This window comes from Hemiscyllium ocellatum, chromosome 4, assembly GCF_020745735.1.
Source record: "Hemiscyllium ocellatum isolate sHemOce1 chromosome 4, sHemOce1.pat.X.cur, whole genome shotgun sequence".
Taxonomy (NCBI): domain Eukaryota; kingdom Metazoa; phylum Chordata; class Chondrichthyes; order Orectolobiformes; family Hemiscylliidae; genus Hemiscyllium; species Hemiscyllium ocellatum.
In genome coordinates, this window is record NC_083404.1 from 58,559,311 (window position 1) to 58,585,914 (window position 26,604).

General features: G+C 38.8%; 1 protein-coding gene across 2 annotated transcripts; it reads left to right on the plus strand.

Moving 5' to 3' along the window:
• Positions 1-176: 176 nt before the first annotated feature.
• pabpc1b (poly A binding protein, cytoplasmic 1 b) lies at positions 177-25,458 on the plus strand. Of its 2 annotated transcripts, none has more exons than XM_060823266.1 (15): positions 177-1,186; positions 6,633-6,826; positions 8,249-8,364; positions 8,935-9,074; positions 10,263-10,357; positions 15,921-16,058; positions 17,907-18,002; positions 18,341-18,613; positions 18,777-18,867; positions 18,994-19,107; positions 21,927-22,069; positions 22,958-23,042; positions 23,923-24,053; positions 24,269-24,364; positions 25,041-25,458. In XM_060823266.1, the coding sequence occupies exons 1-14, from the start codon at positions 994-996 to the stop codon at positions 24,353-24,355; spliced, it is 1,896 nt and encodes a 631-aa protein (XP_060679249.1). In that variant the 5' UTR covers positions 177-993; the 3' UTR covers positions 24,356-24,364; positions 25,041-25,458. The 2 variants fall into 2 exon arrangements, with proteins under 2 accessions (XP_060679249.1, XP_060679252.1); XM_060823269.1 differs by having other exon boundaries at positions 21,936-22,069.
• Positions 25,459-26,604: the final 1,146 nt, after the last annotated feature.

A 26,604-nucleotide genomic window follows, 5' to 3' on the forward strand; every position in this document is an offset into this window, starting at 1 on the left:
GCAGTATAGGACTACTTTGTGGCAAGCGCGGAGGACGCTTGATTGTGACGTCCAACAGCTGCACAGGCGTGAGGCGACGGTCGGCGAGTCCGGGGCGGGGCCTGGACGTGGAGGGGAGAGGCGTGCGCCGCCGGAAGCGACGCGGCGGGCGAAGCTTTAAATAAAGGCGAGTTGAGTAGTTTGACCCTCCGATCCCCGGCTGTGTGTGTGTGTCTGTCCGTGTGCACCAGGCTCCATCCGAGCTTTCCCGTCAGCACACTTTTCTGTTCTATCTCTATACATAAATGATTTAAAAAAAGAAAAAAAATTTAAAAAAGCGGAAAAAACTCTTACCCAAAAAATTTTTTAAAAACCCGAAAGAAAAAAAGCTGGGTGGGGGTGAAAAAAGAAAAAAAAAGACAACCCGAAATCAAGTCTCAACGTCCAAGAAGAAGGAAGAAAAAGAGAGAAGAAAAAAATCAACCGAGAAGAATATCAACAACCTAAGAAAAGGAGAAGAAAAATACTACAATTTTAAAAAAATAAACCGACGACGCCGACAAGGGGGTGTGTGTCTGTGTGAGAGAGAAAAAGGAGAATATAAAGGAATCCTCGAGGAGATCAAAAGAGAAAAGTACCTTCAGATCCAGAGCTTCATTCAGAGAGGAGCCGAATTCCCGAACCGACCGACCGACCTTCCTGGGCCTCGGCCTCCTCCAGCCCTCCCTCCCTCGGGCGCCATCTCCTCCTCTTCCCGGCCCCTCTCTTGACGCTTGAATCCCCCTTCCCAGTCTTTTTTTTAAAAAAAATCTCTTTATTTCCTCCTTTAAACTGTCCCACCTCTGATTATTTTTTGCCTTCCCACCCCCCCCCCCCGAGGTTTTTTGTTTGGAGCGAGTGGAAGTTTTTTTTCCCGCTGCTGTTGGAAATCCTCCCTCCTCCCTCTCTCTACCCCTTCTCTTTTTTTTAAATTTAAACTGACCGAGCATTGAGCCCCTCACCTCTGTCGCCACCATGAACCCCAGCGCCCCCAGTTATCCCATGGCCTCGCTGTACGTTGGCGACCTGCACCCGGACGTGACCGAGGCGATGCTGTACGAGAAGTTCTCCCCAGCCGGGCCTATTCTGTCGATCCGCGTGTGCCGGGACATGATCACCCGGCGATCGCTGGGCTACGCCTATGTCAACTTCCAGCAGCCGGCCGACGGTGAGTGTGACCGGGTGATTTTATTTTGGGGGCGGCGGGGGAGGAGAGAGGGCATAAAGATTGGGGAAGGTTTGGTGTGGTGCCTGAGGAGGGAGGATTTTTAGCGGCGAGGGATACCGGGACTTGACACGGCCTCCAGAGGCTTCACCACGTGAAACGGCCTCCAAGGCCAACCCACACTCTCCAACTCGACTTCCATCCTCTTTTTTTTAAAAAAAATACCTCCGCCTCTTGCAAGTCCTAACCTCGGGCTTGCCCGCATGGGTGGCCCCCGCACCAGCCACCCCCTCCCTTTTTTTTTAATATCTCTTACTCTTTACACACACCCCATTTCGTATTAAAGGGCCTGAGGCTCCAGCCCGCACCTCGTCTCCCCACCCCCGAGTTTACAGTCACCATGTGTCGTGTCTCTGTTTGCGCGGGCCTCCCTCCCAGGCGTTACTTTATTCTGCCTACTCCAGAGGTGTATGTAGGTGGTTGGGAAAAAAAACAACCGACATGGAATTGTGTATTATCGATCCTTCTATCACTGACGCTCACTGCCCCCCCCCCCCCCCCCCCCCCAAAAAAAATCCGCTTTTATTTCAAGGGGTCCTCCGAATCATGATTAAACTTCGCTGCTGCTCTTTAGTTTAATTTTGCAATTCGACAGCCTGAACTGATTTGTTTTATGTGTTATCCAGTATGGTTTGCTGCCAACGGCGAAGAGACAGGATCCTAACCGACTCCCCTCTTCCCCGCTTCACTACTCCCCTCACGTGCTGAGGTCAGCGCAGCTTGCGTTACTGTGTCCCTGATTTCATATCTGGTAATCGGATCAGGAATCACAATGATTCAACCGTTTGCTGAATAAACTTGCTGAGCCGTCAGCAGTATTCGATGTTAAAGGATTGTTCCTCGGCAATGCAGTTGTATATTATGCCATGTTGGCTGGCTGATACTGGTGTCAAAAGACTATTGGCCAAGCACACCAGCTTATTCTTTACTATGACCTAATATTTGAGCGCAGACCTTGAGGGAGGTCTTTAGTGTTTCAGGTGTTATCTCGCACGTTTTTTGTGGTTATTGTGTTTTTGTTTGAAGAAATTGTTGAACAGGTCTCAGCAGTCCCATCACTTATGAGACTTCATCGTTCTGTAAAGAAAATATCTGCCATTTGTTCTAGTTAGCATTACTTGAGCAGCATTATTTGCCCACTTAACTCATTGTTGACTCTTTCTTTGAACAAATTATTGCCATGGTTCCCTATATTACAACTACACATCAAAAGTAGCATGAAGTACTTTAGGATGTTCTCAAGTCATATAAACAAAACTTGTTAGTTCCTTGAATTGTATTTTGCAACTGTATCTAATAAAATTTTGGAGTGGTCTAGGTAAGCCAGGGCAGTATATTGTAAGTAAATCAGCTGGAAATTGAGAAAATTACTCCTATAACTATGTAAGAGGGTATAGTGTTGTCTTTATACTTGGTTATAATCTATTGTACTTTGAGCTGCTGGATGAGCATGCTGCAAGCAAACAGTTTGTGTTGGGTTGAAGTTAAATGTCATGTCATATGCCAGATAAGTTGCAGGTTAGCTGCCTCTGTGAATAAGTTAAACAGCTCAACTGTACCTCTCAACGCATCACTTGACTGAGTCTCCGTATTAATTGATCTGATGAGTAGACCATTGCCTTGAGAGGGAATGGTATAAAACACAAGTACTACCATGTTTCTAATTTGATATCCGATAGTAATCCAACCAAAAATCTAAATGTTTCAACCATTTACTGAGCCATTAGCAGGAATTTGATGTTACAAGGTTGTTCTTGAGGTATGACAGCTTTGTGGTATGTGTGTCAAAAGGCTATGGGTCAAGCTAACTTCAGCTTAATCTACAGCATAAAGCATGTATTTTTTTTACAGTAGGCAATGATTGTAGAGGAGAGGAGTGATCGGCAACTGAATGCTAACAAGCACAGAAACTCATCTTGCTAAAGGCTGCCTGTACCCAGCTACTGTATCTCTATGCAGATGATTTCTACAGTTAGCAGAAAATTGACAATCTTGGGCATAAAGAATGGGCGTAAAAGCTGAACCTGTAACCAATGTGGCATACTGCATTGTGGGAAGGAAATTGATGAAAAAAAACTGTTGACCAATCTTATTTTTCAGTTAAACAAATCTGAATTAGGCATGCATCAACAAATTTCACATTCAGTTTCTGATCTCTTTCCAAGACATAAGAACACAGTGATGCATTGACCATGTCTTTGGCAGCTTTCTGCTGTGAAATTAGTTTTGAGAGTCTAGAAAACAAATTCTGTAGGTATGATTCCATTGTTCAAAATTATTGGTATGGGCTAATTTGAGTCTGTTTCAATAATGTTCGATTTAAGAGGCAATGCTGAGAACAGTACTTTCCAAACAAAGATGAACCTGATGATCATGTGGAAGGAAAGAAAATGAAAGCATGCAGAATATTCCTTAAAACCATTTTGTACTGTAGTGTAATAAGACTTAGACCTGTCACCTAAATTGTGTTATTTTGAAATCGCTTTTCCTCAGCTGAGAAGTCTCTCCTTTTCATCTAATGGGGCCATTCCTCCTCTTTCCTGAATAAAGTTGCCATTGACCTTGACCGTATGCCAATTATAGTCCATCCTCCCATTTTTGTCATCCTCCAACATGATGTCACCACTAATCACACCACCCCTCCCATCTCTTGTTTCTGTTACAGCACCCTGATGTCCTCAGCTGCCACCACTGGGCCCTCCTTTTTCCCATCCTGGACCATCTCCATTCAGCATGAAAATGTGCCTCTAGATTCCAGTTGCCTACTTTTAAATTTGTGGCGTTTCTGTGCTGACCACTTTGCCCTCAACTAATGAAACTCCTTGCACAGCCTTCCAAAGTTAACACTGTTAAACAGTTTCAGATCCTGACCACTACACCTATTTGTGGCGTGTTGACTATTGGAATTGTCCAGCTCTTGCATTGTACCTTCCAATTGTTTCATCTTTCAATTCTTGTAATGGCCTTTTTACCTGGAGCATTATCTCTTTTTTGTCATTTGATCAGTCCTTCTTTTTCTATCTATCATTGACCCTTTTGTTCTTTTCCTCTCCTCAGACACCCCTTTCCCTGCTTATGCAGTTAGAATCTGATGTAATTTTTTCAATTCTGGTGAAAGGTCTTTAATCTGAGAGGTTAACTGTATTTTTAACCACAGATGTTGCCTGATCAGCTGAGTACTTCCAGCGTATCTTGATTTTATGGTGAATCAGTTTCAGAAATGTGATGCATGAGCTCAATTATCTTTAGTAGATTGCTCATAGGTCATTTCCAACGTACTGAACGTTAACAGTGGATTTCTGTATTTGCCTTTTTATTTGATGATGCAATGTGGATGTCACTGACTAGACCATCGTCTGTTGCCCATTCCTATTTGTCCTGGAGCATCCTTTAACTGTTACTGTTCTTGTGGTTTAGATGTAGCCACAGTGTTGTTCAGTAGGGAATTACAAGATTTTGACCTTAAAAGTTTGCAAAAATGTACTAAATCTTATTAATATAAAGATGGCTAATCTAAATCACTTAAATAAAATTGTGATGAAAAACAATATTTCGCATCAATAATAGAGTATATTCCTGGACTGGACCTAAAGAGAAAATCAAAATCAGAAGTTAGAGAATACTGTGGTGTGCACAGTCAGAACCCTTTATATTACAATACACAGTTCTGATCATATTGTAGGTACAATTGTTTGGGTATAGAAATAAACTGAAAATTTGGGAGTTAATTCCATGGAGAATTGAACTGTGGAAACTCGGGCGGATATCTTCAAATTAATGGGAATGCGCCTTTTTAAAACTAAAATGTAGGAATAGATCTGAATAACCTGAAAGAAAAATAGAATGACAGTGTAATGAATATTTTTAAATGAATTTAAAGCTATTAAAATGCTCCAATGAAGAAAAGAAATGGAGCCCATTATTATAATGAGAGTTTAGAGATTCATTGAAACGTACGAATTCTTAGTTATATTAATTCTTACCTTGATGTTTGTAGTGCAAGTTAAACCAAAGGTGGGCTTCCAAGTTTAGAGTTCAATTTCATTATTCCCGTCACCTTAAACAAGTTTGATGAAGTGGTTGTAGCTGCCACTTTCAAAATTTTCTGTAAAGGCCTTTAAAGAAATTTAGTTGAGCAGTGTCCTCTCCAAAAAAAAATGAATAAAATTTTGCAGTTACCAATGGCATCTTTCCACATGTGTTCCCTGTCATTAGTCCAAAAAAACTCAACAGCAACTTCTGGAGTTTACACACTGACATTGAACATGTGGTGTCAGCAACCAGAGTAATTGGCTGATCACACTGAAATATGCGTAAAGAATAAACCAGGCAGGTGAAATGCATTTGTGAAAATGATTTCCATACGCATGAAAATCCAGAAGGTGTTGTCAGTGATTCTGTGCTCCTCGGGGTTGTCGTGCCTGAAGTTTGCAATTAATTAGGAAGTATTGAACTGATAATGTCGTCTTTTACATTTAGTCTTGTGCAAATTATTGTTATAAACTGCTATTTGAAAGAGGTTTCACATGGTATATGAAACTCGTAATTATTGATATGCTGCTTCCCTATGTCTGAAAGCTACCTTTTAAGTTTGTGGAATGTCAAATTTCTTATGATACATTTGCTATTTCAGTTTTATCTTAAATATATATCCCAATCATTTAGTTTGCACTCTCTGTAAAATGAGATCAGAAAAAGAAGGATCATAAGGGCATTCACTTCCTGATTTACACTGTTATGCATTTCAGTGTGATTAGCTGATAATTCTGCTTGCTGACATCACGTGCGGCATGTCTGGCGCGATCCCCTTGACTTGATACCAGATTCACAATGATGGAAAAGGGAAAACCCATGTTGCACTGTATCTTGGGCAGTTTCCCATGATCAATGACTTGTCATTGTTGACAAATTTGACATGTTTGTGAAAGTTGAAAATTTATATTTAGATGTACATAATTATTATGTATTCGGGGTGAATATTGTACTAAAAGGGATAGTCATATGGAATTCAAAGCCTATCAAAGGTGAATTGAATTGGTTGTGTACCTGTGATGCTCATGGTATGTATTCATGAGTACTCACTAATTATCTAGTGTTCATGATTATTATAGTGCATATAATATGTTATACTGTTTGCCTGTTATCCTCCTTTGAAGGTCCAAGAATCTACCTTTTGTATCCAGGTTTCAAACCTCTCTAATAATGTGATGTGGAAGATTCATAGTTTGATTAAGCTGATGTCATGAAATGTGAACTCCTTTACATGGTTGACTGGATTTCTTTTATTGCAGATATTCAGAGTTGCAAGTTTTAAAAAATATTCTTTGGGCAATTTGTAAATGTAAACAAGTATTATGTACTAAGTTTCTTTTTTGCCATCTTCCCTCAGCTGAGCGTGCTTTGGATACAATGAACTTTGATGTAATCAAAGGCAAGCCTGTTCGTATCATGTGGTCTCAACGTGACCCATCTTTGCGGAAATCTGGAGTTGGCAACATTTTCATTAAGAACTTGGACAAATCTATTGACAATAAAGCTTTATATGACACTTTTTCAGCTTTTGGAAACATACTTTCTTGCAAGGTAAGAATGAATTTGACCTCAATTATCATTGTCAAATATCTTTCAATTATCAAAAGTTTATCTTTTGTTATGTTTTGAGAACCGTGGCCTTAGCAACACTGAACATCTACCTAACCGTAAAATTTAATTGGTTAGTGTTTTGTCACCTAAATCTAGTTAAATCTAAATAAAAATGCAAAGGATGGCAGATGCTGGAAATCAGAAACAAACAATAGAAATTGCAGGAAAAGCTCAGCTGCAGCTCTTGGGATATTCTGAGGAAGGGTCACTGGATCCGAAAGGTTAACATTAATTTCTTTTCACAGATGCTGTCAGACCTGCTTAGCTTTTCCAGAAATTCCTGTTTTTGTTTCTAGTTAAATCTTACATTGTGTGCTTTTCGTCTTGAAAACTAGAAGCCATTTTTCTTCTAGACTTTGGACATTGTGAACATTCTAGAATTCAGTTTGATCTATATTGATACCTTTTAATCTTGATTAATACTTTGAGTTGCCTTGCTCTTCTTCCTGCCAGATGATTGAAGCTGAATCCTATCTTTTTGCACCACTTCTAAAACTTGAATGTTGAATAGAATATTCCAGATGCTCCACTCTGACGGTGCTAGAAACGGACTTTCTCAGATAAAGGAATTTGTTACAGCTGTAAATTGTGTAACATTTCCTAACTTTGGCTGTAAATTCTTCTAGTCTGGAGCTGCAACTTTAAGTTTTACAGTACTTCATACATATTCAGAGATGGATGAAATTCATTGCTTTAGGAATGATCTACAGAACTCGCAATCCTGTTAATTTGAAATTTATTAAACCTAGGTCTAACTTGGGGTAAAGTAAGATTTCCATCTACTAACTAGAATCCTGAAATAAATATTTCAGAGTCTCAAATTCTCAGTCATGTTGCTGTCAGCTCCTCCAGAGATATGCTGTTTTGGTCCTTCCAACTTAACAAACTTAAACTGACACCATCAATTTAAAATTCTCACTGCAGTCTTTAAATTTGTTCATGACTTTGCATGCATCTCCTTCTTTCTTAAATACATCCAGCTCTACCTCAGAATACTGATTATCTTCACTCATGTATCCCTGGCTCCTTTCAGCCCAACACTGACAACTGTCTTCAGCTGTCCTCTACCTCCTTCCCTCTACTCTCAATTCCCTTCTATTAAAACCCACCCTCCCAAAACTTTTGATCAACCCCTCCTAATATTTATTGCTTAGGATAATTGTCCTGTTTTGATTTGCATCTCTACCAAGTTCTCTTGGACACTTTTCTATGAAGGTATTGTACAAATATAAATTTCTACATTTTATCAAAAAATAATAAGTCAGTATAGAAAACTTCGATTGAAATGGAAAACATTTAATATTTGTTGTTAAATAAACATGTGAATTGTGCATTGTTACCCAAGGATTTTGTTCCCACCAGGTCGTTTGTGATGAAAATGGGTCTAAAGGCTATGGATTTGTTCATTTTGAAACCCATGAAGCAGCAGAACGAGCCATTGAGAAAATGAACGGCATGCTACTTAATGATCGTAAAGTGTATGTACATGGATTTTAAATATCCTGATCTTGACTATACGTTTGCAATTTTTTTTACTACAGGATATAGAAACCAATGCTGAATATTGTTAATTATTAGGAAGCTTTCTACTGCAAGATCTACATAGTGCAGAAAAATGCTAAGTAAACACTTGTGGTTTTGAGTTTCTGTGGAGCAACTTGTCAGGAAGTCTTTATTTTTTCTGACCAAATATGTGGCTGGTCAGAACTAATAACTAGTTATGAGGTGTCTCAGCTTCAATATTCCTGGGCTATAAAGAGACGACATTAATCAGAACTCATCTACCTGGCTGCTTTTCAGTAGCCTCGTTAAAATGAATGTTTGGGTGTCAGATAGGGAAATAATTGCACTGTCTGTAATGGCCCATTTTGAATAACTACCACCTATCCAGGTTCATGAATGAAAACCTCTTGCTTAAGTGACATTCAGCATCTTAATGTTAGTAAACATGCCAGAGGCTGTAAACCTTGTAGACTCATACATGAGTTCTGGCTGTTAGGGAGGAATAAGTAAGAATTAAAGATACTATTACTAATTTTAACATTCAGTTTTGTAGGTCGTTTTAAATCCCGCAAAGAGCGTGAAGCTGAGCTTGGAGCCAAAGCAAAAGAATTCACAAATGTATACATCAAGAACTTTGGGGAAGATATGGATGATGAGAGGTTGAAAGAAATCTTCAGCAAATTTGGTAAGTTTTGTTTCACTTGTGCCTGTTTATTTGATCACTCCAAGTATCAGATTTTGGATTAAAGAAGGGTTGATTTGTTTAATCCCTGCCCCACTTGTTTTGTCTGAAAATTGTTACATCTCCTTATTTATTAGTGTCATTGCTATGTCTGTTTTAAACACTTGGCATGGTAATTTTTGTCTTTAACTTTAGGTTTTGTTAAATTTGCAGATATTCGAATAGTTTGAATTGCCTGAGATGGCCATGGGTTTTGTCTGACATTTTGATTCTGTAACTTGCTCAATAATTATATCTAAAAGTGCACTCCTTGTTTATATTTTAAGTGTTTTGGGTTATTAATTCTAACATGTTGGTACTGTAAGATTTATTGTCCTCTGAAGTGACAACACAAAAGCTCATCTAGGTCACAGTCTATAAAAAATAGGATTCTGTTGCCTGTCTTTAAGATTATTTGGGCAAAGAAATATGTTGCAAATACTGGTACGTAAATGGATATTTATTCTATTTTCACCTATCATTATGCAGTCTAAGCTCCTTGATTATAAATGATCTGCAGAAAGATATTTTGATCCATAGCTTTTAGTTTGTACAGTCAGACCTCTATTATCCGAACAAGATCTCAAGGTCCTATAAAAAAGGTATTAGGCAAGTCAGCATTCAGTTATCAAATAAATGGCATTATGACATGCATTGCCAGATAACCAAGAAATGTTTTACAACTGGCTTTCCAATTACTACTTATTTACGATAGATCAGTTTTATATTAAATGGCATTATGGTGTACCATACTGGATAACCGAGAAATATTTGCAGAACTAGCAGTCGTAAATTACCGCTTGTTTATGATCAGATCAATTATCCGAACGATCACTTCTCTGAACAAAATACTCTTGCCTGTCTAGTTCGGATAATTGAGGTTCGACTGTATTTTCATATTCCCTTGTATACCTGTTTCATTACGTGAGATTGTGGCTTCATCAGTTAACTATTTTCCAATGTGTCTGGTCTCCTCCCCAAATGTTTGACACACTTCAGGGCAGAATTGATCAAGTAAGACAGTGTTAGATAATTTAAGGAGGCAGCTAAATTTGTGCTGCATTTCATCAAGTAACAAACAAAGTCTATGACAATATCTTAAAGCTCTGTTGTTTTATCAAATTCATCAGCCACCTTGTGCTTTTTTTTTAGGCGCATTCCTGAGTGTAAAAGTCATGACTGATGACAGTGGAAGGTCCAAAGGCTTTGGCTTTGTCAGTTTTGAAAAACATGAAGATGCACAAAAAGTAAGCTCTATAAAGTCAAGTGATAAATCAATAAAGGTACTTTACTGAAATTGGATTTGTACATAATTTTCAGTTGAGAATTGTTACGACACAGAGGCCATGGCCCTCTGTTAATGAAAACCAAACACCCAGAAAAGCTTGCCTGGCCTCGTAATTTGTTGTGCGAGGAAGTGAATGAGAGCTCCTAATTTTCACTATTCAAAGAAAAGTAATTTATTTTCCGAACAGAACACTATACAACACTGGTAACAGATCTAAACCCCTCTTTTAATTACTGTCTGATCCTAACTCTACAAAAATGCTGCTCCAATAATACAATTAAACATTACATTAACACACAAACTCTGCCTTCTCTGCTGTCTTCAGTCTTCCGTCTGCTGATCTCCTTGGGTTGTCGTCTTACCTTTTCCTGTAAAAGCAGTAAAAAAAAATATCTTTGATAGTCTTCCTTATTTCTTTGTGAGCAACATGTTAGCTGGGCAGTTAGTTCTCTTTCTCCATGGCAGTTGCTCTGACTAACTTTCAAAATGCCCTGATTTTATATTCATTTGTCCGATGTTGTCAATACAATAAATTTAAGCTAAATTGGGTTTTAGTATCCTGGACACAATTTAATTGGTTAAATTTGAATTGTTGTCAAAACAGCAACCAAAATTCAGGTACTCATTTAACAGCCATTTGCTACATGTATCTATTTCGGAACAACCTGCATCTTAGTTGTTGTGTTCTGCAGCTATGGCTGTACTTTAAATTTACTTTAAAAATTCAGAAAGCACTTATTTTAAAAGTGAACATAAACTCTTTTGACTTCATAACGCCCGCTCCACTTAAGAAAAAATGAACTATCATAATCAAAGGAGGGCTTAATTTTTTTCTCTAATTCTTAATACCATTACTATGAAATACATATGTCATTAATCTAAGTTATACCTTTCATATTCATTCTGCACGTGCATGTAACATTGAGATCGATACAGTCCAATCTTATCTAACCTTTTTAAAATCCATAATGTATCTGCAATCACATTTTTACAACCCACAACATGTACAATTTATAAATTAAAAGTCTGATATTTTTGTCATTAAATCTTTCCATGTACACAACCATCTCCGATGCATTGTTTGCCACATAAATATTAAGATCTAAGGCCAGTACCAAACTTAATAACTTTTTTTTTCAATGGTGGTTGAGTATGTTCTCTGGTGAATATTGAGTTTCTTTGAAAAGTTGTCAATTGGCCATTTAATTCCATCATTATCTTCTTGCATGAATAAACTCCCAACCCCTATATTGCTAGCATCGATTGCAACTTTGAAGGGTTTTAGAAAGTTTGGTGTAGCTAAAACTTGTGCAGTGGTTAATAACGCTTTTAAATTCTGAAATGCTTCCTGGTGTTGTTCTGTCCACCAAAGTGGTGGTGTTCTTGAGCAAACCCATCATCAATGCCACCACACTGCTGAAGTTTGGAACAAACCTCTGGTCAAATTCACTCAGTACCAAAAACTGAAGCACCCCTTTCTTTGAGAATGGTCATGGAAATTCCTCGATGGCCTTCGTCCTCACATTCCTTGGGGTCATCCTTCTATGTCTGTTATGATGTCCCAAGAACATCACTCCTGCCTTTGTAAATTCTGTTTCCTTTATTACCAGTTTGACTTTCATAATCGTTTAAAGAGCTCTGCCAAATGTACCGTGTGATTGTTTCATGAATGGCTAGTGATCACTACATCATTCAGATAAATGGCACCGTTTTTTAATTCGGTCACAACTCTGTTTATAAGTCTTTGGAATATGGCTGGTGTATTCTTCATTCCAAAGGGGATCACTTTAAATTGATATAGCCCGTTTGGAGTTACAAACAGACATTTCTGTCGCTCTCTCTGCTAAAGGTACCTGCCAATAACCATGCAGTAGGTCCAAATATATGATATACATGACCTGTCCAACTTTGTTTATACAGTCCTCCAATCTTGGTATTGGATAGGAGTCGATTTGTTACAGTATTCACCTTCCAATAGTCCACACAAAATTGTTGAGTCCCATCAGGTTTGGGAACGAACATAATCGGCAAACTCCACTCACTCTGACTAGGTTTGATGATGTCTTGGTTAAGTATTGCATCCTTCTGAACTTGTGCAGCTTTGAGAGGATTAAGCCTGCAGGGATGGTGTTTTATTGGAACAGCATTCCCTACTTCCACCACATGCACAATAGTATTAGTCCTCCTCATTCTATTGCTGCATATGTCCTCATTGCTGCAACAAACCTGTCAACTCAGTTGTTTGGTCCAAAGACACAGAGCTCACTATCCTATCCCACTCTTCAAGGGTTTCCTCATTATTTCTCAAATTTTGAGACACATCAAAATCCATGCCATCTGGATTTGATTCGTCAATCTGCATGGCAGTAACTAATATCTGTTTCTCTGGTGGCTTTCCAATCCTCTGGCACATTTTTACAGATATGGCAATATTCACCCACCATCCTTACGCTGTCCACACCAATAGAAGTGTTCTTGTCCTTAGCCTGTGTCTTCCTGACACCTAAAGTGGCGGCTTCCTGGTAATTCGTATGCTGCCTGTAATACTTCCTGTCTGTGTGCTACCGGCAACACGATCTGGTGCACTTCCACCCATTTCTCCTCTGCACTAATCTGCTGTGGTCTCCATTTTCATCTTGGGATTCTATCCTTAAAATAAAAACCCTCAAACATTCTGATTCCTTTTCTGAGTATGCATCATAATATATATCTTTTATTGTCTCATCTTTCTGTTTTAAGTCCATTAACCTTTTAAGACTAGACCCCTCTGCCTGACCCTCCAGTTGTCAGGATTTTCTTCCATTATATCAACTAACTGAACGTCAACTCCTTCATCTTTCTCTCTAGTTTTTCCTATTTGCTGTAACTTATGACAGTGGGATCTTGTCACTACACAGTCTGGAAACATTCCAGGGTATTTTTCTTTGTTCCCTGGTTTTCCTTCAGCTGCTTCACCACAAGAGGTGTCACTTTCACCTTGGATCCTGCTAGGTTGTTTCCAAGAATGAACTCTATTCCTGGAACTGACACTGTTACTTCCCCACTCTTGATTTAGCTTCCTAACTTTATCTTACACAGGGGAATGCTAAATTTCTGTCCACCTATTCCACAAATGATCATCCTCATGGGTAAAATGTCAGAAAGAGTGCAAATACTTGCATCTCTTACTATTAGAGACTGACCAGATCCCTGTGTCTTAAAATTGTAACTTCTTTCCCTTCTCCCTCATTCTTCCTGAGTAAACTTTACCTACAGAGGTTAAGTCTTTCTAGAAATTGAGCACTAACTCACTATCCAGACCCCCTCTTGACAGTGCACTGTCCTGCAGCTCCTCAACTTTTCTTGGGGTTTCCTTTACTACTTCCACTAATCCCACTGGCTTAATCTCTTTTACCACATCTTTTCCCCCAGCACTGGTACTTAGGTGTACCACAGTGGAAACATCTGAAGCCTTTCATCCCTGTGGGCTTCTTTTTTCATCTGTGGTAAACTATTTGCAGTGTGATCTACTGTTTTGAAGTGAAAGATCTCCCTTTCTCCCAATTGCATATCCCTCACAGGATGAAATTCCTGTCGGAAGCTAAACCTGCCTTATGCACCCATGCATATTCATCTGCCATCTCTACATCTCGTCTCAATTCATGAACCTTCTTTTCATCCTCAAGTTCTTATCTCTGGAAGTGAGTTTTTAAATTCCAGAAGAATAATCTCTTCAAGCTTCATAGATCTTGTCTGTTTTCAAGGCACGCGCCCATCTTTCAAAATTACTGTGTTTAATTCTTTCAGACTCAACATAAGTCTGTACTGGTTCCTCCTTTGTTTCTGAACCATTGTCTGTGTGCTTCTGGTACCAATTCATAGGCATTCAAAATAGCCTGTTCGACATCTGCATAATCACTTGACCCCTCATCTGACAGCGTTGCAAATACCCCACTAACACTGCCAATCAGCTTAGTCTGACCTAGCATTACCCACAAGTTCTTTGACCACTCCATCTGCCTAGCCAATTTTTCAAATGAAATAAAAGAGACATCGACATCTTATCAAAACGTGGCAATGTTTTAACATAGTTGTATACATCCCTACCATCTCCCTTCATCTCTATCATGTTAACTTGACTTTCCTGACTAACTTACAACTTCTGAAGGTCAAATTCTCTCTCTGCTTTCTCCCTTCTGCTCTTTTATTTTGTGCAGCTAAGAACTTTTTTCTCCCATTCTTTATCTTCTATCATGGGTCGTCTTTCCCTTTCTTTATCTTCTAATTCTAATCATCTTTTCTGCACATTTTAAATGTTGAGCTATTTCGGTAATAACCTCATCTTTTTTTCAGAGACATGGGCAATTCCAGCTCCAGTTGTCTGCCAATTGCTGTAGCTTTCTTAAGTTCACTTTTTGTAAAACTTCTAAAGTCACTTTTTTCACCCCAGAAAACATTTTAGTAACTAAGTGCCACTTCTCTTACTTTTGATCTAACCAGCTACAAGTAACTGAAATTAAACAAATTTTTCTCACCAAGTTTTATTTGAAGAACTAGGACACCACTCGTCAAATGTGTTTAAATCTGCTGGGACCTTTGTACCTGAAATCTGTCCAAACTTGTTCAAATCCTGGACGACAAGCCCCCAAGCTGGTAATGTGCAGAAGCTGAACCCCCCTGTTAATAAAAACCAAATAACCAGAAAAAGCCTGCCTGGCCTTGTAATCTGTTAAAAGTTTGAGGGAGTGAAAAAGAACTCCAAATTTGCGCTACTTACAAAAAAAATTATCTTCCTTACAGAACCCTCCTCCCCCACCCTTCCTTTAACTAATTGCTATCTGACCTCAACTCTATAAAAATGTGAGTCCAATAATACAATTATTAAACATTACATAACCTCAAGTTCACACAGTCTCTGTTTTCTGTCTTGCATCTGGTGATCTCCCTGGGTGGTCATCTTACTTTTTACTGCTCTTTACAGGAAAAGGTATCTTTTGATAGTGTACCTTCTTATTTCTTTATGAGCAGTTAGCTCTCCAGCTGTATAGCAGTTGCTCTGATCAACTTTTAAAATGCCCTTGTTTTATACTCCTCAACACCATACCCTGTTCTTGTCCAATGTTGTCAATACAATAAATTCAAACTTTTAGGGTTTTAGTGTCCTGGCCATAATTTAATTGATTAAATTTGAATTGTTGTCAAAACAACAACCAAACTCAGATACTCATTTAACAGCCATTTGCTACATGTATCTATTTTGGAACAGCCTGTCTTTTAGCTGTTCTGTTCTACAGCTGTGGCTGTACGTTAAATTTACTTTAAAAATTCAGAAAGCACTTTCCATCTTAAAGTGAACATACACTCTGATGACTTCGTGATAGCGTTTAGGATGTATCTAGTACCTAGTCATTCCGCCTTTGCGGTACATTAGCTAAAAGGATCCTTGTAGATGTAGCAAATTACTTTGGCCATCAGTTTATACATTAACTGAAGTTGCACTGGATGTGTCTTCCAAATATTAATGTGTGCACTATATTTATTAGGCTGTTGACGAGATGAATGGCAAAGAAATTAACGGGAGGCAAGTTTATGTTGGCCGTGCCCAGAAAAAAGTAGAGAGACAGACAGAGCTGAAGCGTAAATTTGAACAGATGAAACAGGACCGGATCACAAGGTATCAGGTGAGTAGCAGTCTTGCTAGTGTTTAAGTCACTGACTTCCAGCAAACCAAATTATACCTCTGAAAATAGGTGTCAGATATATCTGCTTTTGGATTCAATTTATTTGAAAGTTACTTCTGGTAGTAACTACTATCTTTCAAAAAGTGGCTACTGGAATTAGATTTCATTATTTGTAACAGAACAAAAATAAATTGATTCATTGTGCTATAACTTGACTATTGATCTTGAAGGGAAATCTTGATTTAATATAATTAGATAAAGACTGTTCTCAAGGGGGAGGGTGTACACATTGTTTTCAATAATTGGTAAGTTTGAAGTTAACACTAAAATTAACCATCTACGTGTTTTTCCGTTAGCCTGAATGTTTAGGCATTCATTTGCTGTTTTACAGCTACCTGGTGTCCCTTGGCAACATAGAACACCCTTTTGTGTTCTATATGGACACTAATGACTGATTAGTGTTTAATAATAACCTTTAGACCTGATGGTAGCCCACATACTGTTTGTTTGGTTTTCAGAGGGCAAGAAATAAGTTTCTGTTGTCTAGAATTGGCTAATAATCCTGTATTGGAATAAAAGGAGACAATTTTAAGGATTACTTAATTGAACATCTCTGTTGTAGGGCAAAAGCTGATTTTTTTTTTCAAGCATATTCTGTGGGCTTCTGGCAAAATCTTTGTTATACATTCTTAGTTGCCCAGGCAGAGGTAATCTGGTTGCATTCCTGGATTTCAACCCAGAAACAATTGTTAGGGTGGCATGTGACTTGAAGGTGGTAGTGTTTCCACATGCCCGATTGGCAAGTTCTTTAAGTTGATAGATGCGGGTTTGTTTGATGCTGCCAGAGGATTTGCTGAAGCTGCTTTGTAGCTAAAACTTCCACAGCCAGTCAGTGATTGGGGTGCTGAACGAGTAGATTACTTTGCCCTGGATGTTAGTTTCTTGAGCAGTGCTGATGGTATGTGACTTGTCGCTGATAGAGAAGACTGGGCTGGAGATGATTGTCCTAGGTATGACTCCAAAAAATGGAGATAAAATTCATGACAATATGGAGAAAGTATTCAATGATCATATTCAGTCAAAAGCAGGCTTGATGTCAAGGACAGTCACTCTTCACATCTTTTAGTTCTTCATAGCTTTTGAGCCAGTATGAACCAGTGATATCCAGAGATGTGGAAATCACAGTGAGCTTTAGTGAACAGGTTGTTGATGACGGAGTCCTGTTTGGTAACATGATTATCAGCATCTTGCAGGCACGTTGATTGTGCCATATGGGTCTTGCCACAATGTTTGTTTGTGGACCGAAGGTAGCTCGGCAGTTCTGTTTTGGCGAGATGATGAGAGGATAGAGGGGTGGCTCCTTCTGGACCCCAAATCTTCAGTACAACTGGAAGCTTGTTACAGCTACATCTAGTGCTTTCAACTACTGTTGAAAGTTAATTGAATTGTCTGAAGTAGCATTTAAGGATGGTGGCAACCTTGGTGAATGCTGCGACAGATCATTGCCAGTCCCCAAGTGTCAAGGTAATGGTTCAAGTGTTTCAGCCTTGGACTGCACCATTGCTGATAATGCAGATGTTTAAGAAAATACCTGCTTTTTGTCGTATGTTACTATATGTGGCTGTATGTCGCGTAACTTCGACTTGTGGGGTTGCATAGCTGTATATGTAGTATATAAGATACCACTTTTATTTATTACGTAAATGTTGCAATTCACCGTTTCCTTAGACCAAAGTGTAAGAAGATCAGAAAGTTACAAGTAATCTGGAAAATGCTGTCCTTCTGGTGCTTATTTCAGTATACTTGTGATTAAATATGGTTTAATTTCAGCCATTTTTCCATTATTAGGGCGTCAACCTCTATGTCAAAAATCTGGATGATGGTATTGATGATGAGCGTTTGCGCAAAGAATTTTCACCATTTGGCACAATTACCAGTGCTAAGGTATTTGTCTATTTTGTTTTCAGTTCATAATGTCGTATTAGAAAAGGAAAGATTTAAGCCAGTGTGTTGTAGACATATATTGGTGGTGGATAACTTTAAGAATTGTTTTAGTGTTTTGCTTTAATCTCCGGGCACTACGTACAAAATTTGGATGGTATGATTTCCATTAAGAATCTATCCATGAGGCAGACAGAAGGGAAGCTTAAAAGAAACATTTGTGAGAATTAGTCCATTTTGAATACTGTCTGGGCAACTGTTTTGATGTTTTCAGTTGATTTAGTTTAATGAATAGAATAATTCGTAATCACCGTGAAATAATCTCAATGTTATCTGTACAGGTGATGATGGAGCATGGACGTAGCAAAGGCTTTGGATTTGTTTGTTTCTCCTCACCAGAGGAGGCTACCAAGGCTGTAACAGAGATGAATGGCCGGATCGTGAGCACAAAGCCCTTGTACGTTGCTCTGGCTCAGCGCAAAGAAGAAAGGCAAGCTCATTTGACAAACCAATACATGCAGAGAATGGCAAGTGTCAGAGCTGTGCCAAACCCTGTAATCAATCCTTATCAGCCAGCTCCACCCTCCGGCTACTTCATGGCTGCTATCCCTCCGGTAAGTATATACAATATACCACCTGAAGAGCTGGTGGCGAAATGCAGATTTTTTTTTAATTGGAAGAATATAGTGTTATATAGCATATCAAAAAATAACATGCAATTAGCACCTACTTTTTAAAAACATGATTGATATTAACAAAACCGTTTATTCACAAAAGGCACAGAACCGTGCTGCATACTACCCAGCAGGCCAACTTGCACAACTTCGACCAAGCCCTCGATGGGCTGCTCAAAGTGTCAGACCACAACGTAAGTATATCAGCAAGATGGTGGTTTTAATGGATTGTTTTAATCATATGTAAACATTCATGTTGCGTGATTATGGCTTAATTCAAGATTCCTTATTTTCTGTGGAATTGCTTTTGTCTTTGCCAGCATTCCAGAACATGGCTGGTGGTATGCGTCCAACAGGTCCTCGACCACCAGCACTCAGCTCCATGAGACCAACTTCTGCTCAGGTGCCACGTGTCATGAGCACTCAGCGTGTTGGTGAGTTGACTTTTTTTGTTCTTAACGAATTTCAGGGGCACATGTTTGTCTCAGGTTGATGTGTAGTTTGTGTGACTGCAAAAATTTCTGTTGCAACTTCAGTGTATCTTGGAAACTTGGCAGATGTCAGTGCTCTCCTTGGTATTGCAAATGATCTGTGGAGAGCTACTGGCCTCAGGCTCACAGCTCTGGAAGGGTGTGTCCAGCAATGTTCCTATCCATGATCCTAGGAAAGGTGCAACTCTGCCCAATTGTGCTTGGTTGCCACTTGAAGAGGAAGTTGTGGTTTATTGATGTCACTAGACTAGCAATCTAGAACCCCAGACTATTTTTTTGGGGACATGAATCCCACAGTGGCCTACCATGACATTTCAATTCAATAGAAATTTGGAATTTAAAAAATGGCTTAATGATCATGTAACCGCTGTTAATTTTCATAAAAACCCATCTGATTCACTCATGTCCTTTAGGGGAAGGTAATCTACCACCCGTACCCAGTCTACAAGTGGCTGTAGACCCACAGCAATCTGACTCTTAACTGCTCTCTGAAATGTCTTGGGAAGCCACTCCATTCAAGCGCAATGAGGGGTGGGCAACAAATGATGGCCCATCTAGTGACGCCCTACATTCTATGAACAAATTTTAAAAAATAAAATCATGGACTTTCCCAAAGAGGCGATAGTGTTTTTGCTGGTTGGAAAGCAGGCAGTCAGGACTCCTATTGCCTCTTCAATACTATCTGGTTGCCTTCATACTGGGTGAGGTCTATAGTTCACTCCAGTAAGTGAGCTAGTAACTCATCTATGTGTCTCCTTAAAAGATGAGGAACAATTGTTTCCTCCCTTTTTAAATTTGTGAAGAGGCCGAGAGATTGGCGATGGCTGCTTGTCCTTCCAAAATGGTGGTAGATGGTTGCTAGTAAGAAAAACAAGTTGTCTTCAATCTCAAACTCAAGAAGCAATTTAGAAATTAAGTCAGTGTTGTACTGTAGACATGCTAATGAAACTACAGCTGTCTGCAAACAAACAGCAATTTATTCCATTGCATTAATTGGCCTTGTGTTAAATTTGTAAAAAGTAGAAATCTAAAGGACACCACAGCCTTTAGATTTAGTTTTGATGTTCGGTTTTATAAACTCTCTTTTTCCCACTGATGCCATTTTGAGGTTTGGAGCATATAATGACCCCTTGGTTTGGGGAGAAAGTGAGGTCTGCAGATGCTGGAGATCAGAGCTGAAAATGTGTTGCTGGAAAAGTGCAGCAGGTCAGGCAGCATCCAAGGAACAGGAGATTCGACGTTTCGGGCATAAGCCCTTCTTCAGGAATGAGGAAAGTTTGTCCAACAGGCTAAGATAAAAGGTAGGGAGGAGGGACTTGGGGGAGGGGCGATGGAGATGTGATAGATGGAAGGAGGTCAACATCTCCATCGCCCCTCCCCCAAGTCCCTCCACCCTAGCTTTTATCTTAATATCTGCCACAAATTCACCTGCACCTCCACACACATCATCTATTGCATCCACTGCACCCGATGTGGCCTCCTCTATATTGGGGAGACAGGCCACCTACTTGCGGAACGTTTCAGAGAATACCTCTGGAACACCCAGACCAACCAACCCAACCACCCCGTGGCTCAACACTTCAACTCCCCCTCCCGCTCCACCAAGGACATGCAGGTCCTTGGACTCCTCCATCGCCAGACCATAACAACACGGCGGTTGGAGGAAGAGCGCCTCATCTTCTGCCTAGGAACCCTCCAACCACAAGGTATGAACTCAGATTTCTCCAGTTTCTTCATTTCCCCTCCCCCCACCTTGTCTCAGTCAAATCCCTCGAACTCGGCACCGCCTTCCTAACCTGCAATCTTCTTCCAGACCTCTCCGCCCCCACCCCACTCCGGCCTATCACCTTGGTTTGGGGGACTAGGTTGGCGAAGACCAACCAGAGCATGCTAAGCCATTGCCACTTGAAAGTACTTAGCTCATGATCCCATTTTGGGAATCTGTGGCATAGAAATGTAAAAGCACTGTTTTGAAAAGTACTCTTAAGCTCTGATCAGTTTTATCACTATACTCAAAATGGAACACATCTGCGTTTAGAAAATTGCACTTGATATTTATTTATTTATTGTCTTGAGCATTTAAGGTGGTGATGATTATCTCTCATTTCCATTGAAAGAGAATATCACTTAGTTGAGCACAATTTTATCTATCATTTGCTAATCTCGTCCTGGTTCATTGCTGTCTTCTCATGAGTGAAAAGCTCTCCTGGATTGTAGCCCTTCTCAAATGCTATGCTAATATTTCAGGACATTGCTTAGAGCAATGGTGTTTCATTGATTTAGAGCAGTAATTGCATCTTTGAAGTGCTTTGGCAGCCTCAGTTGTGAAAGTTAGAGTCAAAATGGTACACAAGGGATTTCCCGTTAGTCTGAGATAAATGAAGACGAATCATGTACTCGGCTGTGTGTTTCAGGATGATTACACTTTTCTCTCGGGTGGTGCGTGCCTGTTAGTGTTAAGTATTCCTCAAAATGAGGAAGACAATTCAGTGGGTTGTTAAATAGTTATCCAAAAATTAGCTATTTTTAGTACTTGGTATCAAACCCAGTCCATTTGATTTGCCAGGGTATCTACTCTTAGCTGAATGGAATATCATTAATTTTCCCAATGTTATATGTTGTCTTCAGTTCTTTTGTGTGAAACTGAATTAGCCTGTCAATATTTTGCTTCATATTATTTTGTGATAGCTCAGACCATTACAGACAAAGGATTTTGAGAATTTTGGACTTTTGGGAGTGTTTTATCTTTATTATTTTGTAAGCCAACACAGCAACACAGACAATGGGACCTCGCCCTGGTGCTACTGCTCCTGGTGTCCGTTCGTTTACACAGTACAAATATGCTGCAGGAGTACGCAATCCTCAACAGCATCTAAATGCTCAGCCTCCAGTTGCTATGCAACAGGTATGTAGACTATGTTCTTACTCCCAAATAGTTATGCTGCAATGTACTGTAAATTAAGCTGTCCAAGTTTATGGAACACATGATCAGTACACAAATGAAGTCTAATCTGAAAGCTATTATAATTCAGTACTGCCCTGACAGCCATTATCTGTTTCATCAAGATGAACCTAAAACATCCTAATATATATCCATTCAAGTGTCAGTCTTGGTTAGTGGTACCAGTTCCATGAATCAGAAAGTTGTGTGTTAGTGCTTTGTTACACCGACTTGAGTGCGTTTTCTAGATTGACAACTATGGAAAGTGGTCTTCTAAGGACTTTTGAATATTTTAATGAATCTGGATAAAATAGGTTGCCAGTTTAAAGCTGCTGTATACTTGTTTCAAATAGTGTAAAATTGTCTCTTAGCTCAATATTGGCATCTTAATTGCTAACTTATTCCATACATTCATTGGCTTAAGTTATCATGGCTATTTGTGCTGATTCTTGAGCTGTTCTCCCAGTTTAAGTACATTCTGGTAACAACAAACTGCGATAATCAAGCCTTCCCCACTGCTAGCTGCAACCCCTTACTGACCACAAAGCATGGAAATAATGAAAACAACAAATGCTGGAGATCACAGCGGCTCAAGCAATATTCATGGAGACAGCAAGCAAGTTGATGGGAAGAGTCATCTAGACTGACCTGCTGTGATCTCCAGCATTTATTTTCAGTAGATTCCAGCACCTGCAGTGATTTGCTCCCACATGCAGGTAATGAATTGCAGTTGTTTGTGAGGGTGATTAAAGGGCAGTTTGATCTCTGAATTTGCTTTTTTCTGAAATATTTTAATTATCTGAAGATGGTATGACTTGAAAACTTCATAGGATAAATGTTCTCCCTTTTCAGCCTGCAGTTCATGTACAAGGCCAAGAACCCTTGACTGCCTCCATGTTGGCTGCTGCCCCTCCCCAAGAACAGAAGCAGATGCTGGGTAAGAATCCAATTAATTGTTAGAGCCAACGTGAAATTGTTCTTTCTCTGTAATGGCAAGCAAGATTTATGTAAGGCAGATGTGACCATTGCACCTTATCATGTATTGTAATAGAATAGTAATTATAGTTAAACCAGTGGCATTCAAGAACATAAGAAATAGGAGAAGACTACGTGGCCCATTAGGCCTTTTCTACCATCTGTATGATCACGACTAATTTTGGGCTTCATTCAACTCCACTTTCTTGCCTGCACTCCGCATCTCTTAATTTAGACTCTATAGCGACTTAAGTATATGAAATGGTGACACATCAGAACTCTGCAGTAAAGAATTCTAACTGTTCAAAACAGTTGTTGAGAGAAGATAATTAACTCCTTATCCTGAGATTGCACCTATGTTTTAGATTTTCCAGCCAACAAAACCCATTATCTATCCTGTCAGGGCCCTGCAGAAATTTGAATGCTTCAGTGAGATCACTTGTTCTTCTAAAATTGAGTGTATATATAGATTTGATTTACTCAGTGTCTCATTACAGGATAACCCTCATCCCAGTAGAGTGATGATGTGGACATAGTACTACAGAAGCTTAAATTGAGAAACATTGAACTGGTTAAGGAAGTTTTGTGCAACATGTATCCACGCTGTATGTGAATACCTTTTGTAATATTTGATACTGACACATTACTAAAGAGCAAAGTGTTTAATTTCCCACTAATGTTCAGCTTGATTGCAATAAAGCTGAATAAATCTGAAGTATAGGTGATTGGGATATCCATGAGATTTGAGGAGGTGTATTTCTAAATCAGGTTGTATAAAAATGCTTAACATGCAGCTGGTTTTTGCATTGTGCTCAGTTATTCAGTGAAATATTGCCTTGCAGGTGAGCGCCTTTTCCCCTTGATTCAGAATATGCACCCAAGTTTGGCAGGTAAAATCACTGGAATGCTTCTCGAGATAGACAACTCTGAATTGCTTCATATGTTAGAGTCACCAGAATCTCTGCGCTCCAAGGTAAATCTGATGCCTTTGTTTATACAGAAAGTAACTTCTATATTGTGATGTTTGTTGTTACAATTTAATAGTTGCTATAGGAATGTTGACAGTGCCTTCACATTTTCCAGTTTTCAGATTTTTCTATCACAAGTTTGAATAGTATTTGCCATTTCTACAGTTATGTGACTGTAGTATCACACAACGCAATGATTGTTTTGACTTTTCTAATTCAGGTTGATGAAGCTGTTGCTGTACTGCAAGCCCATCAGGCAAAAGAGGCTGCACAGAAAGTAGTTGTGCCAAATGCTGCAGGTGTTTAAATTTTTCAGGTGAGCACTGATTGAGGATATACTTTCTACAAAAAAAACTGATATTTGATGACAATATATTGCTTCAGATTTTTAACTTGACAGCATCGCCTTCATAAAATATGGCAGCTTTATCCATGTTCACTTTATCTAGTGCTGGGTAAAATCGGATATGGAACCTGGTGCCAAGTTCTTTTATATGTAACTGCAATTAAGTCATCCATTTTCGTTTAATCATTGAAATGTAGAGTCATAGAGATGTACAGCATGGAAACAGACCCTTTGGTTCAACCCATCCATGCCAACCAGATATCCCAACCCAATCTAGTCCCACCTGCCAGCACCCAACCCATATCTCTCCAACCCCTTCCTATTAATATACCCATCATTTTAAATGTTGTAATTGAGCCGAAACAGTTAAGAAATTCCCCAATCACTGTAGGCATGTGCTGGGAAATTGATAACTGGAGTTATTTTTTCTGGAATTTTGTAGCATGTTTTTATTCCAGTCTGTGTTTCACTTTTGTTTAGTGTGAAATTATCAAAATCTGCTTATTTCTTTGCAATGATGTGCCCATTTGTTTAATTAAAATTTTGCAAACCTGTTATGAAATATTCATTAGATTAAAATGTTAAGATGAATTTAAGTTGAAAGAATGAATACGTAAATTAATTCTACTTCTATTTTTCCTTGTAGGAGGAGGACCATGAAGCTTGCATTTATTGAAGAAAAACATTTAAACATTGGAAAAAGCTAAAAAATTTTAAAACATCGCAAAACAAAAAAATGTATACAAAAAAAGAAAGGAAACCTCTAAGCTTATGAAACAAAGTCACTGCCAGGTCTGGCATAAGTGATGCTAGTCCTAGACTTAATGGGAAAATAACAAAAAAAATTGTAAAATGAAAAGTTTTCTAGGCCGGGGTAGGTGTTTTATGGACAGAAACATTGTTTGCATTCCTTTCTTTAAAGTTTTGTAATCCATTACTGTGGAAATGCTCAGCAGATCCACACTGTTTTTAGTTAGCAGTGTGTTTGATGGTTGAGCATTAGAAACTGAAACAGAACGTTTGGATTATAGAATGCTTGCTTTAATAAAAATGCTAAATAATAATGTGTGGTTCTTGTTTCATGTTACACTTGAATTAAATTCTTTTGGTAGTAAGTGTTCTAAAATCGTTGATTATAGTTAAGTGAATAAAAATAATTTGCTTGATTGAACAAAGGCCCATTTTCCAAAGAGTTTAGGACATCCCATCTTCTACAACCGTACTAATTACTCATTGATATTTTCTTTTGGAGTATTCATATTCATTGAAGGTGTCAGTATAGAATGACAGAATCCAACATCTTGACTTGTGTGAAAATTGGAAACCATCAGTAATTGTCCCTCTTTGTCAGTCTTGCTGTCAATCTGTAAAATAAAATGCTTGGAATATAGCATCATTCAAAATTTATGAAAAGAGTGCATCTACCAGCTTTTTTTTAAAGAGTAAAATTCTAAATTTTATTGGTAGATTCAACACATCTGGAAAGAAACAGTTTTAAATTCAATTAGCAGCCCTGAAAGTCTAAGCATTTATTTTTCCTTTCATTATTTCCATGTTATGGTCAGGTTTATGATAGCTCCAACCATTGTTTACAATTTTTATTGTGTTACAGGTGTTCTAAATGTTGCACAATTAAAAATGATGACCCATATTCAATACTAAATTCTTGAACAGGTCTCTGGACATCCCTTAAACAGTGTAGATCTTTGTATGCCTTACTACACGCTGACAAACTGTTTTGAGTAGTTACCTGGGCTTGATGTATGAAGTATAACCCAAGATATAGTTTGGTATTTAAGTGACATAGGTGTCAGTATTATGAAGTGATTTCTCCATCAGTAATCAGGTTATAGAGATCCAAAACACTGAAATCTAGATTTCAAATCTGAAAATCTTTCAGTGATAAGATGGAAATATCAGACTTTTGATTCCACCAGACTGTGGTATTAAAGGGAAAATGTGCCTGTTTTGGGTTTTCTGGAAGATGTGTATTCCCCTTTAGTGGAGCTGGAAAAAGCAGTCCTGGAAAGCTACTCAAAATGTCACTACTTCCTGTGTAGCTGCCACATGTGCTAAACTAACTGGCTTTTGGAATATCTGGGGGTTCCATCTGTGACCAGTCTTTCATGATCATACAGAACTGATCTAATTTGCTAATGTGAAAGGGAGAAATCAAGGTAGTCCAGTTTGTGCTATTTTGTGCTGTTGTT

Excerpts from the sequence above, each read along its gene's own strand:
- pabpc1b (XM_060823266.1), top strand. The coding sequence starts at position 994 with ATGAACCCCAGCGCCCCCAGTTATCCCATGGCCTCGCTGTACGTTGGC. Across the intron at positions 9,075-10,262 it reads AGAAATCTTCAGCAAATTTG|GCGCATTCCTGAGTGTAAAA; the intron begins GTAAGTTTTGTT and ends CTTTTTTTTTAG. Across the intron at positions 24,054-24,268 it reads CAGAATCTCTGCGCTCCAAG|GTTGATGAAGCTGTTGCTGT; the intron begins GTAAATCTGATG and ends TTTCTAATTCAG.